At 43.2% G+C, this 11,909-nt stretch overlaps 2 protein-coding genes across 7 annotated transcripts; one reads left to right on the top strand and one right to left on the bottom strand.

Moving 5' to 3' along the window:
• Positions 1–624: 624 nt before the first annotated feature.
• arl13b (ADP-ribosylation factor-like 13b) lies at positions 625–7,928 on the bottom strand. 3 transcript variants are annotated; one of them, XM_079236895.1, is made up of 10 exons: positions 7,826–7,928; positions 6,271–6,341; positions 5,804–6,053; positions 5,373–5,478; positions 4,984–5,186; positions 3,940–4,048; positions 3,641–3,785; positions 3,234–3,356; positions 2,513–2,581; positions 625–1,837 (listed from the first exon to the last, which is right to left on the bottom strand). In XM_079236895.1, the coding sequence occupies exons 1-10, from the start codon at positions 7,882–7,884 to the stop codon at positions 1,764–1,766; spliced, it is 1,209 nt and encodes a 402-aa protein (XP_079093021.1). In that variant the 5' UTR covers positions 7,885–7,928; the 3' UTR covers positions 625–1,763. The 3 variants fall into 3 exon arrangements, with proteins under 3 accessions (XP_079093021.1, XP_079093022.1, XP_079093023.1); XM_079236896.1 differs by having other exon boundaries at positions 625–1,719; XM_079236897.1 differs by lacking the exon at positions 2,513–2,581.
• A 1,060-nt stretch (positions 7,929–8,988) lies between these two features.
• On the top strand, positions 8,989–11,074 carry LOC306752918 (gamma-glutamylaminecyclotransferase-like). Of its 4 annotated transcripts, none has more exons than XM_079236749.1 (3): positions 8,989–9,077; positions 10,074–10,145; positions 10,410–11,074. In XM_079236749.1, exons 2-3 carry the CDS (start codon positions 10,129–10,131, stop codon positions 10,900–10,902), a joined length of 510 nt encoding a protein of 169 aa, XP_079092875.1. In that variant the 5' UTR covers positions 8,989–9,077; positions 10,074–10,128; the 3' UTR covers positions 10,903–11,074. The 4 variants fall into 4 exon arrangements, with proteins under 4 accessions (XP_079092875.1, XP_079092878.1, XP_079092877.1 ...); XM_079236750.1 differs by having other exon boundaries at positions 9,005–9,093; XM_079236752.1 differs by lacking the exon at positions 10,074–10,145 and having other exon boundaries at positions 8,996–9,077.
• The last annotated feature ends 835 nt before the right edge of the window (positions 11,075–11,909 follow it).

Genomic DNA, 11,909 nt, shown 5'->3' with positions numbered 1-11,909 from the left:
CGGTTCATTTTTGTCATTAGCTGTGGAAGATGATGCCCAGGTGAAACGCGCTTTTTTTTGCCGGTATTGACGATAATTGTGATATTTAAGAATAAAACATTGATATCATGTTAATCATACACACGTGATAATATCACGGAAACAATCCAGCGCCTCTTAAATCATTTTATACACGCGGTTACAGACTCTCTCCACCTCGCTACACTCTTAATTGTAATTAATTTGCCAAAAAAGGGGACAAAACACACAATAAAGATATAATTTTCTAAAAAAATCGAGATAATATTGTAATGTAAAGTAGCTTGAGGCCTTTTTTATAAATCTACTGACGCTAAACACCCCCTAAATATCTTTAATTCTCTCCATAGCAGCTTTTCATCAGTGAGGGTGTTATGACATAATAACTATAATCTCAGCCCTCTGCTCCAGAAGTACTAATCAACATCAGCAGCAGGTGTGTGAGAGCAGGTGCAGGGTGATGAACCAAGTGGTGTTCATGTCGGGCCCAAAAGTAAACCACAACACTCCCTTTCCAGTCCGGTGGCAGCTGCTCGGCAACAGAGGAGCACAAATGACCAGTCAGCAGTCGAGAGTTATATTTAAAACATCTTTAATTGTGCGGTTATAAAAGTTAAACTGGGTAGAAAAAATATGTTTTTCAAACATCTAGCGCATTAAGAGAATGAGTGCTGTACTATAGTTTTGAAAAAAACAATATTGGGAGTTTTTAAAAGTGATATTTCAAGACGATACTTTTGCTACACATGCTCTGGTGTGTTCCAGGTGTTACACTCCTCCCACCGCGCACACGCCTAACTGGGGCAATGCTGCGTTCCAACTTGTTTTCTCCAGAATTGTGTTTTTTGATATGTAATTTTAGATATGTTCAAAAGAGGAAATGGGTGCAGAAGACATGGTGGAGCTCACACCTCGGCGAGTCTGAGGCTGATTCCCGCCTCCAGAGAAATATCACTTTAAAAACAGACACACAGTGTAAACAGCAGAATGCGTATGAAATCTGTAGCCCTGTAGACAAATATACTTTCACATGTTTACATTTTTTTAAACAATAAATAAGAAGACGAGCTCCTTTATGAGGCTGCTGGCAAGAAGAAGCGGAAGATGTTCTTTTAAACAAGTTTCACAAATCCTCTCATGACATTCGTTGCTAAAATTGACCCAAAATAACAACGACGACGACGTTGTGTGAAAAACAGCATAGTGTAGCAAATGACTCCTTTGTAAAAAGGGAAATGTTTGACTTTAAAAAGATCACATTTAAAGCACTCAGCTGTGAAAAAGCCACTTAAGAGCTGAGAGAAATCTCACGCACCTTTTGTTTACGCTACAAAACCCACGGTGCGAAAGTAAACGAATAAAATACGGTTTAATGGCGGCGTGTATACAAATACATTATTCAGTAAAAGACATTTATAAGGTTATAGAGGACATATTTACATTCTTTTGTCAATCCAAAAGCATTTCAGTCGGGTGCCGTCTAACACTGATATTTAAAATACTAAATGAAAAAGTCCCTTTTGCCGAGCGGAGACGGAAACCCGGTGTCTCAGTTTGTGAAAACCACTAAACGGACTCTATTTCCCATGGTGCTCCTTGCGTTTCCTGTCTCCTCCGTCACACTTTCAGGCGCCGGCCGGCGTCGGGCGCCTCTCCGGCTCCCGGCGTCTCTTGCGTGTGCGGCGGTCTACACACCGCCCGCTTGAGACAGAAAGCAAAAAAAGAGGGAGAGCCGTGATTGGAGGTTAGACAACGACGTCGTGAGCGTCGCCGTTAGGCCGCGGCCTGTTGGCGAGAGGCGGGAGAGGCTTGAAAAGTTCTGTGGAGGGGGGGGGAGAAAGAAGAGAAGAGAAAAAAAAAAAGGGTTGGCTACGTTAGAGAACTACATCCACCGAGTCCTGAAATAGAAACACAGCCAATGAGCAGCTCTATCGGGAACAGTGAGCGCAAAGAGAGGATCGGCCATGGCGGCGTTAGACGGAGAACGGGGGGTGAACACACAGAGAAGCCTTTGAGTTGATGAAGATGTCTGCCGCCATGACGGATCCACACACATTCAAGCGTATGCCTGGTGAGATGCAGGAGGAGAGAAGGACAGGGGTGTGTGGGTCTGGGACGCTCATTAGCAGTCGGCACACATCGGGAGACAGACAGAGAACGCCGTTTCCTCCGCGACGCCACATTTAGCACAGCGCCGTTGAAATAATTAGGACTTTCACCCGCGAAGAACTAATGTAGCGATACTATTTACGAGAAGTTGTGTATTTTAAATGATGAAGCTGGGAAAGAACATTCTGGAAATGACAGAGAGGAAGCTCCTCAATGGTGGAATGAAGAAGTTGTACTTTCTTGTTTGTACTCATTGTAAGCGTCAGCTAAATGTAATGTAATGTAATGAAACACAAAGACCAGGTTAGTGACAGAGAGGAAGTGATGCGTGATTGGATAGCAGCGGGGGAGGTGAAGAGTGACCAGACTCCACAGGCATCTTTACCAGAATGTCTCGAGTCCCCGAGTGGTTCTAGTTTTGGCAGCCTAGAAACTTTGGGTGTGGCCCATCCCACTAAAGAAAGAGACAGAACAAACACACAGTGATCAGGACACAGGAAGTGATGCTCAGGCTTCCTCTCCACACCAGACGTCGACTCTGCTCCATCCGACTCCTGTACAGATTCCAGGGATTAAGCACCGTGACATAAAGCCGGACAGCGACACTGGCTACTTCCTGGATAGAAAGCCGGCTTTGTTTTAAATCAGAGAAGTATCAGACGTCTCCACAATCGAGCAGTGCAACAACAGCAAAACACGCAGCGCTAACTCCAGCCTCCTGAAGGCCAAATGTGTAATCGCAATTAGATATTTTTTCTAAAATCGTTCAGCCCTTTAGTGCTGTATTGACGTGTTCCACAGGGGTTAGCACAGCCTGTTGCTCGGAGCCGCACAGAGCCAAGTGTGTCTAGATCGGGTTGTGCAGAACTATTGAACTATTTATTGAAGAATCGCACGTTCTGCTAACTGGGTGATTAACACACTGCTTTTCCTCCAGCCGGTTCTCGAGTGGAACCTCGTTAATGTGAAGCGCCGGCGGCAGGAAATATTCGTTTTGCTTAACGCGGACCGGAAGCGGCCAGGAAACCGTTTCATCGAGCTGAGACTTAAGCAGGAGGGGAAGCTACGCAGAGACGAGGGTCAGAAGCTACAGACGTGGTGCTGACCGGGAGGAGGTGGAGGGGTGGGGCTCTGTGCCGGGACGTCCTCCGTCCTCAGGGGGTCCACCCGGTGCTTCCTCTTCAGGTGCAGCTTCCTCGTCTTCTTCTTGTCCTGCTCGCCTGTTTTAGCTGAAAGAACAGAGACATTTTGATTGTATTTCACTCATGGACACGACCTGAGCAGAGGTCGGCCTCTGTAGTTCTTCATGTTCTCATCTTATTAATGTGTAATTATGTTTATCCATCAGACATTCAGCGCTCTGAGCTCAGTGATGAAAAAGAGGAAACACATCAGGCTTTCTATTGATCTAAAAGTTGATTAATAAAACAATTGAACTAGGAGCCAAGCGATTGAAACCCCGGCTTGTTCTCCAGCTTGAAACGATTGGACGTGAAAAAGGTTCCAGGCTCACCTGAACCGGATTTTTCCGGCGTTTGTCTGGAGTCGTCCGGCTCCTCGTCGTCCTCTTCCTCCTCTTCCTCCTGATCGGCGTCCGTCTTCGGGCTGTTGGCGCTGGCCTCCTGCAGCTCTTTTTGCCTCTTCTCTTTATCGTCGATCTGGAAAAAGGAACATGAGAAAAAAAGTCATCTTTCCTCCAGCTCTTTGGAATAAACTACAAACTACAGCTCTGACTACTACTATACAAACAGTACACACACACGCACACACACACACACACACACACACACACACACACACACACACACACACCTCAGAGACCACGTTGCTGATAGGTTGGAAGGGGACGTGTCCATCATCAAGCTCCTCCTCCTGCATCTGCCTTCCCTCAAGCTCCACCTCTTGCTGCTCCTGCCGGTCTCTGTGGACACAACGGGAAGTTAACTTCTCAGCATAATGATAATGCCCCCGCCCCTCCCCCCCATACTGTGATCTGAGGTCAGATTTAATGACGCTACGTCTGCCATCCAGTGTGGTTTTCTCTTTTTCGAACACCGTACGTCTTTTTTATTGTGACTTCAGTGCAAGAGAGCACGATTAAATCATTTTTATGTATGGTGCAGATGAGGAGATTGCACACTTTTTCTCCACATTTCTTCTCTTATCGGCCTTTACTCCGCTAAACACATCATCCATTATTTCCAGTCGGACGGCGAGTCCACAGATTCGATTTGTGACAGAGTGGGAACTCACCGCTTGTCCCAATATTTATTTATTGATTCGGTGTGACATTCATTTCTTCATCATATCTTTTGCTACTTACCAGTCAGTCGCCCAGCCATTTCTATTTCAGGGGTGCCCACACTTTTTTGGCTCATGAGCTACTTTTGTAAATACATATACACACATATATATATATATATATATATATATATAAGAATCGATCGCCGGCTTGCTCTGATGTCGTGCACACGTGGTCAACGATAATCTCACGAGAGCAAGGCGGCCCTCGATTTCAGAGCCAGGCGCCGCAGTAGCTCTCCACCGAGTGCTTATGTTATGTGTAGTTGTAATACTTAATGCTCGATTGTTGACTCTCGTGTGGTTGATAATACAAAATTATATTTATACAACACACATCAAAACCAGTAGTAATGTATTTCACAGGCAGACATAAAAAGAACAAAGGATGCAGCTACACCCACATTTCTACATAAATATATATTTACAAACATATATGAATAAATCCAAACATGAATCCAATTTTTTTTTGAATGTCTGCCTCCTACCACTTTCCAAGCCACTCAGGTCAGGCTTCACCACACGATTGTTTAAACCTGATCTCCAGGTGCTCACCTCTCCTCTCGTATCTGTCGCACTCTCACCGCCCTCTCCTTCTTGTCCTGGTCCTCCTGGGCGCGCTGCTCGGCAGTGTCCTTCTGCACGCGCTCAGTGATGCCCTCGTAGTCTTTGGCAATGTTGTTGAGGAGCCACTTCAGGCCCTTCCTGATGGACTTGTCGGCCTTTTTGCCGCAGCCTAGAACGGCAGAGCACGGCTCCTGCATGGGGGGGGGGGGGAGGACACATAATGTGAGGTAAAAAGAGAAAAAAGATACCATTTACTACGGGACTGTGCTCCGAAAACAAGCCCGCCTCTTTGCCCATATATGGGAGACACCGCTGTGAAGCCAAAGGCCCTTAATGTCATTCAACTGCCGTTTCGCAACAGGTGCACACACACTTACGATCTGACAGAGACACTTGTTCTCGTTAACGAGCTTCTCCAACGACAGGTTCTCGATGATGTCGGCTTCAGCCAGCGCTCCCTCTTGGTCTTGTTTGTTGGCGAGCCTGAAAGGAGAGAGAGAGAGAGAGAGATGTTAGTGAAGAAAAAGAGAAAGAAATAAAAACTTTGGAATCCCCCGTCTGTGACCACACTAGAGCAGCTTCTGTCCCGATTACTGATGAAGCAGAAGCCTCCAGTTACTAAGATGCACTGCACGTTTCCACCAACAAATTGGACCACAGACTCTTATTATTACTTCGCCTGTGTGCTTTCACAAGTCACTTTTCCATCATTTTACGAACATTTTGAACATAAAACCTTTTTGATTTGTCTTTTTTTTTTTTTAGCTTTTGTCACGTATACTCTCTTTGGATGGTGCAAACGGCTCACACTAGCACCGGTTTCCCGGCGATGCGCGGGTGCTGGAGGACCTCGGCCATGGTGTCCCGCGTCTCCTGGATCCTCTGGACGTCGCTGGAGTCCACCACGAACACCACGCCGTGGGACTCGGCGTAGTAGTTCTTCCAGATGCCCCGGATTCTCTTCCCGCCGCCCAGGTCGAAGATGGTCACCTCGAACTTGCCCTGCTTCAGGTCCACTTTGGAAAAGCCCACGGTGGGAGCCACGTCCTGGGGGTCATCTGCAGAGACCAACACACGGCGACCACGGTTAGCAGAGCCATCATGTTTGATGTAAAATAAACATGATAATGAATATTAAACAGGAGAGTAAGTGAGGTGGAACGAGATGGTTCACAAGCTCAACTTGTATATTATTTAGAGAGAATTTTCAAAACAAGAAAAATGTGCAAAATGCATTATCGTGCATTATTAACATTCATAACAAGCAGCTCTAACCTCCTTGGATTCCTCGAACCGTGGCCGTCTTCCCTGCATTATCCAGTCCAACCATAACCAGAGTCACTTTCCTGTAGGGGGGAGAAAAAGAAATGAATGCACAAGAACACAGACGTCCCCATCCGTCAGGTCCAGAGGTCCCAGAAGAAGAAGCATCTGACGTCCTGCGTCTAAATGTGCAGCACCTGAAGCCACATGAGCTGGCACCAGATCTCATGATGGCGTATATAAGCCAATTAATAATCCGAATGACAAACGCGATCAGAGATCTGCACAGTGGACCGCGTGAGTCAGCAGCAGTCACGTGGCCAGCCAACACAAATAAAGCAAGTCAGAGGTACGGCTTATTTGCTCAGAGCAATATTATTACGAGCGATGGTTATGCTGATCATATTTGGAGGAATAGTGGAATTGCCTGATTTACTTTTCTGTCGTCTGATTACCTGGAATCATTTTCACTGCACATATTGCATCCCAGCAAGTGGACGCATGCACTTTGTGAACGCTCACTGGAAAAATGCACCCGAAGCTAAAAGCGTGAACATAAACACCACCCAGTCGTCGTCGCCTCTGAGCTAAATACTTAACTTTGACACTTGCGCCGAAAAGACATCAACTGCACGATCCATCTAACCGTCCTCTCGAGCCAACTGGTCTTCATCCGGGCAGCCGCTTGGTGTAAACCTCCCCCACACCCCCAAAAAAAGGTGAGACACGGTCTTCCCCCGTGTCCACCGGCCTCGTATAACCCTCTGCTGCAAACCCCTCGGCTGCAGGCCGACAGGAGGAGACCCGCTGAACAGGATTAGGTGAGGATTTCTGACTAAGTCTAGAGGATCAGATGCTTCACAGGCACCACGTGGGTTAAGCACTCGCAGTGACTTGTTTTCAGATGCTCAGATTGTTTTTCCACACTTTGTATTCAGCCCCCAAAAAAACTAATCCCGAGAGTAAAGTTGTGTCGCTTTTTAATGCATAGTTTTAGACTATGCAAAGATGCATAATCTATGCATACTATTATCATTTTTGTTTGTGCAATACTGTTATATCGTTTATATTTTGCGCCTTATTTTTATTTATTTTTTACCTTAAGTTTATTCTGATTCTGTGTGTTAGGAGGACCCAGCAAAATAAGCTTTTCATTGTATAGAATTACTGTTATCTGTGCATATGACAGTAAAAACATCGTGAATCGTTGGCATAAAGCAGTAATACGAGTATTTCTCGAGAAATGTGTTGTTGATCAATATGATTAATAGATTAACGGTTTGCTCTGTAAAAAGTGAGATAATAAAGAAGACAAGGCTATTCAAAGTGCTTTCCATAAAGCAGGTGTCTGTGACAGCTAGACTATCTCATAATGGACTCATCATGTCCCCTTTATGTGTCCAGAAACCACTGATCTCAGATCTGGTTCAATACACAGTGTATACAAAGTGGATTACACAGAGCATCTTTGATCCAAAACACCAGACCAGTCGTGTGACAGTGACTCCAAACTTATCTGATTGTATTGATTAGGACGCGCTGACGTCATAGTCAAAAGCCAGCTCACCTCGCGGGCTCCCGCCATCGCTTCAGCCAGTTGCAGCAGTTCGCCATCAGGCTAAACATCTCAGTCCGAGTCCGGACGATCAGCTGGGCATGTCTCTCTCCACAAGACGATCGATTACGGACCTGGTTCGGCTACATGGCGAGCTAAACTCATGACAAACACCCGGTACCGGCGTCACCGACGCGGATAAATCAACAGACGTGTGATCGATACACGTGACTACAGGTGACGGTCATTTATTTGACACCTAAAAGCAGCTGCGAGACGTCTTTTACTCACGAAACACGAATGAATGCAGCGTTAGCGGCGCTTGGAGCCCGTCCGCTTTGTTTACGTGGTATTTTTCGGCTGCTAGGCTGCGGACGTGATGACGTCATGTTACGTCAGCGACAAATCAGCGTCGACGGAAGCCGTGAGCGTTTGTAGAAAGAGCGCCTCCTGTGGTCAAGCAGTGAACCGACAGTTGTGATGATAAGTTTGTTAAATGTCAGTTATTTAAATGTGACAAATGTATAATCTGTATTATGTATCTGTCTATTAGTGTCCACCAATGTTGTCATGATATATATTTGTTCTTATATTTTCTTAAATGTAATATATTCTGCTCTGCTATTTTATTGTATTATATATTGAGTATTTGACATACTTCATATTTTTATGTTTACTCTGTAACTTTGCCTGGGGATGAATAAAGTATCTATCTATCTATCTATCTATCTATCTATCTATCTATCTATCTTTTTTGAAGTGTACATATCATCAGCCAGCTAAACACATAACAAACAACAAAACATATATTTCATATATCCCTTTTTAGCTTCACCAACATAAAAGTAAAAAAAGAACTGGATCAAACCATCAATCAAACCTCACAAGCACTAGGTAGAGTGCAATAAAACATAGTATTTATGTAGTCTTCAGCAGATAAAATGCCACAATATCTATTTTCTAGAAAAAGAGGACAAAGGAGGACATAGTTAAGAGTAAAAAAGTAAAGATAAAACGAAATACTCTATGATAATAATACAACAATGATAATAGTACAACAACACATTATTATAACCACCACTTCCACCAGCATAATTAAAAAAAAAACACACAGTAAATGTACTGTGTTCCTCGTCGCTGCTGAGTTTCTACTGCGCATGCGCTGTTCACTCGCATCATAATGGCCGCTGAGTTGCTGACTATTCCTCCTCAAGCCGAGTCTAGTTTTAATATACATACGAGCCATCGTCTTCATCACGTTCTGGTGAGACTCCTTTAATGTAAGATATTACATTGTCTTTTCTTTCAGCTGTTTTGCGTCATATCACAGTTTATGCAGTTAAGCGGAGCTTTGCTGGAGAGCTGTTGTCACGTAACAATTAGTATAGTCTACAAAATGTAAAGTTATTGCACGGTTTCTATTTCATGTTAATTTATTCTTTTCTAACTGTATTTGAAAGCTGTGGTTACTTTGTATATTTATATTACAAAACACAATTTACTAATTAATTATGCAATTATTATATTTAAGCAAATATGGTACTTTTAGTAAAGTAACATTTTGAATGCAGGACTTTTACTTGTAGCATTGTCCTATATCTACACTGTGGAATAGTAATATACGAAAACAAATATATATATATATATATATATATATATATATATATATATATATATATATATATATATATATATATATACAGTTTATGTTGTTGAATGACCTTTCCCAGCTTTAATGATTTCAAGACAACAGTGTGTTTCAGAGATTATCTCACAGTGAATTATTTATTGAGCCGATGTACTTCGCAGTAACAAAGTCCAAAGAGCTTCAATAGAAGGATCCTTGAGGTCCCAGAGACCCGTTGGCATGTCAAACACCTTTAATCGGGTCAGAGCCAGCGGGGAGACTTTTACAAGATAGTGTTTTAGTTTGAGTCAACTGTGGAAGCTGTTTGTTCAGGAGATCCATGAGGTTTGCAAAGCGACATTGTCAGTTCTATACCGTTTCTACAGGTGGGGTTTACATTTCCAAATGTTGACATGTGACAAACAATTTCACTATTTCCTCATGCTATTCTTTATGTGTTAGGTTGTTTACTACATTTTCCAGTATTGACAACATGCATGGTTCAAGGCATCATTTTCATTATAAATTGGTTGTTTTCTTTATTAATTCTTTTTTCTACAACAACAAAAATACTAATAAGAACTTATTACAGCTCATTAATTTTTCAAATGTATTACTTTATTCGACAAACAGATGTTTGACAAAGAAAAGCAGTAAATCCTCATATGCGAGCAGCTGGAACCAGAGCATGATTTGCTTAAAAAAGTGAGTAAAAAGGTAAATTGATTCCCAAAATAATATCTTAATCATTCTGCCAGTCAGCTAATGGATCAGGCCCCCAGACCTCCACAATCGTACGATTTTATTTACACTTCTGCTTAATACGCTTTTATTTTGTCGGTCTAATTGTTGCATTAAAATGTGTCTGCACCAGCCAGACAACACGTTTTGACTAAAACCCACAGGGTGATTTATCAAAAACAAACATGGTGGCATGTTGCTGAATGATGCCCTTGCTGTGTTGGACAGGTGCCTGCCGTCCTGCATCCACATGGCCCGCGTCTTTGTCTACGGCACCCTGAAGAAGGGGCAGCCCAACTACTTCTATATGATGGAGAGCGCCAACGGGAGGGCGGAGTTCCTCGCCTCGGCCTGCACCACCCAGAAGTACCCGCTGGTGATCGCCGGCGAGTACAACATCCCCTTCCTGCTCAACCTCCCCGGACAGGGCCACCGAGTCCAGGGTGAGATCTACCAGGTGGACGACAAGATGCTGGCATTCCTGGACGACTTTGAAGACGTCCCCGCCATGTACCAGCGGACTCGGATCACACTGGAGGTGAAGGAGTGGGTGGGGAAGGCGGAGGGAGTGGAGAGGCCGGCGGCGGGCAGCGTCACCGAGGCGTTTCTGTACAGCACGACCACGTACCGGCCGGACTGGCCCTCGCTGCCCCGCTACGAGAGCTACGACACACACGGAGCTCACGGGCTCCAGTACGTGGACCGGAGAGAACGGGACTGATGCAGGGACGGGACCAGCAGATCGGTGTTGCGCAATGCCTTCTACCTCCTGATAAATCAGCCCCCAGGCATACTTCAATACACTCCTGTATCTACTTCTGACTTAAGTGGTAGTACTTCATTATTAAAGATGATCTAGAAAGCATGAATTTATGAAAATAAATGAGTTATTTGATGAATTACAGCTGTGCAGTAGTCGTTTTTAAAAGAAAACTCAACCTAAATGAACATTCACACTCACATTTTTTGGCTGATAGCACTTACGATTATTAAAAATCTGCTCTGTCAATATGTAACCTTTTTTATTGATTTTACCTCGTAAATAATATGAAAAATTATTTAAAAAGCTTAAATTGCTAAACTCTTTTAAACAGTTGCACACGTTTGCAATGCTCGGCGTGCTAAAAGGCACTTTGATATTAAAATGCATCATAATCTTATCATCTGCAGTCTGACATTTGCAAGCATTCATTTTTATTTAATCCATGTTCCCTTATGATATCACTGAAGTATGGAGGACCGAAAATGACTTAAATAAATGCAGGAATAAATACAAGCATAAATAAATTAAGAAATGTAGAAATAGATTTATTTAATGATGTCCTGTTTAGGTATAACTTGGATTTATATATTCCTGTATTTATTTATACATTTATTTAAGCATTTATTTATTCCTGTATTTATACATTCATTTAAGCATTTATTTATTCCTGTATTTATACATTTACTTAAGCATTTATGTATTTCTTCCTGTATTTATTCATTTAAGCATTTATTTCTTCCTGTATTCATACATTTATTTATTCCTGTATTGAAACATTTATTTATTCCTGTATTTATACATTTAAGCATTTATGTATTCCTGTATTTATTCATGCATTTATTTATTTATACTCAAGTCATGCTCTGTCCTCCATACTGAAGAGCTGCAGTGGTTTTACCTCCACTGCTTAGCGTTCCTCTTAGCGTTCCCCAGTGCGTCCCGGTCCCATCTGCGCTTCCGTCCCT

Source organism: Taurulus bubalis, assembly GCF_910589615.1.
Source record: "Taurulus bubalis genome assembly, chromosome: 21".
Lineage (NCBI taxonomy): Eukaryota > Metazoa > Chordata > Actinopteri > Perciformes > Cottidae > Taurulus > Taurulus bubalis.
Note: the sequence above shows the minus strand (reverse complement) of the source record. Positions and strands in the feature narration are given on the sequence as shown.

What these genes read in the sequence shown, in the direction of transcription:
- arl13b (XM_079236895.1), bottom strand. Translation starts at nt 7,884, where the DNA reads ATGTTTAGCCTGATGGCGAACTGCTGCAACTGGCTGAAGCGATGGCGG. An exon ending in GCCGGGAAACCGGTGCTAGT is followed by an intron (nt 5,479 to 5,803) that starts GTGAGCCGTTTG and finishes CTCTCCTTTCAG; the next exon opens with GCTCGCCAACAAACAAGACC. An exon ending in GCCGGAAAAATCCGGTTCAG is followed by an intron (nt 3,357 to 3,640) that starts GTGAGCCTGGAA and finishes CTGTTCTTTCAG; the next exon opens with CTAAAACAGGCGAGCAGGAC.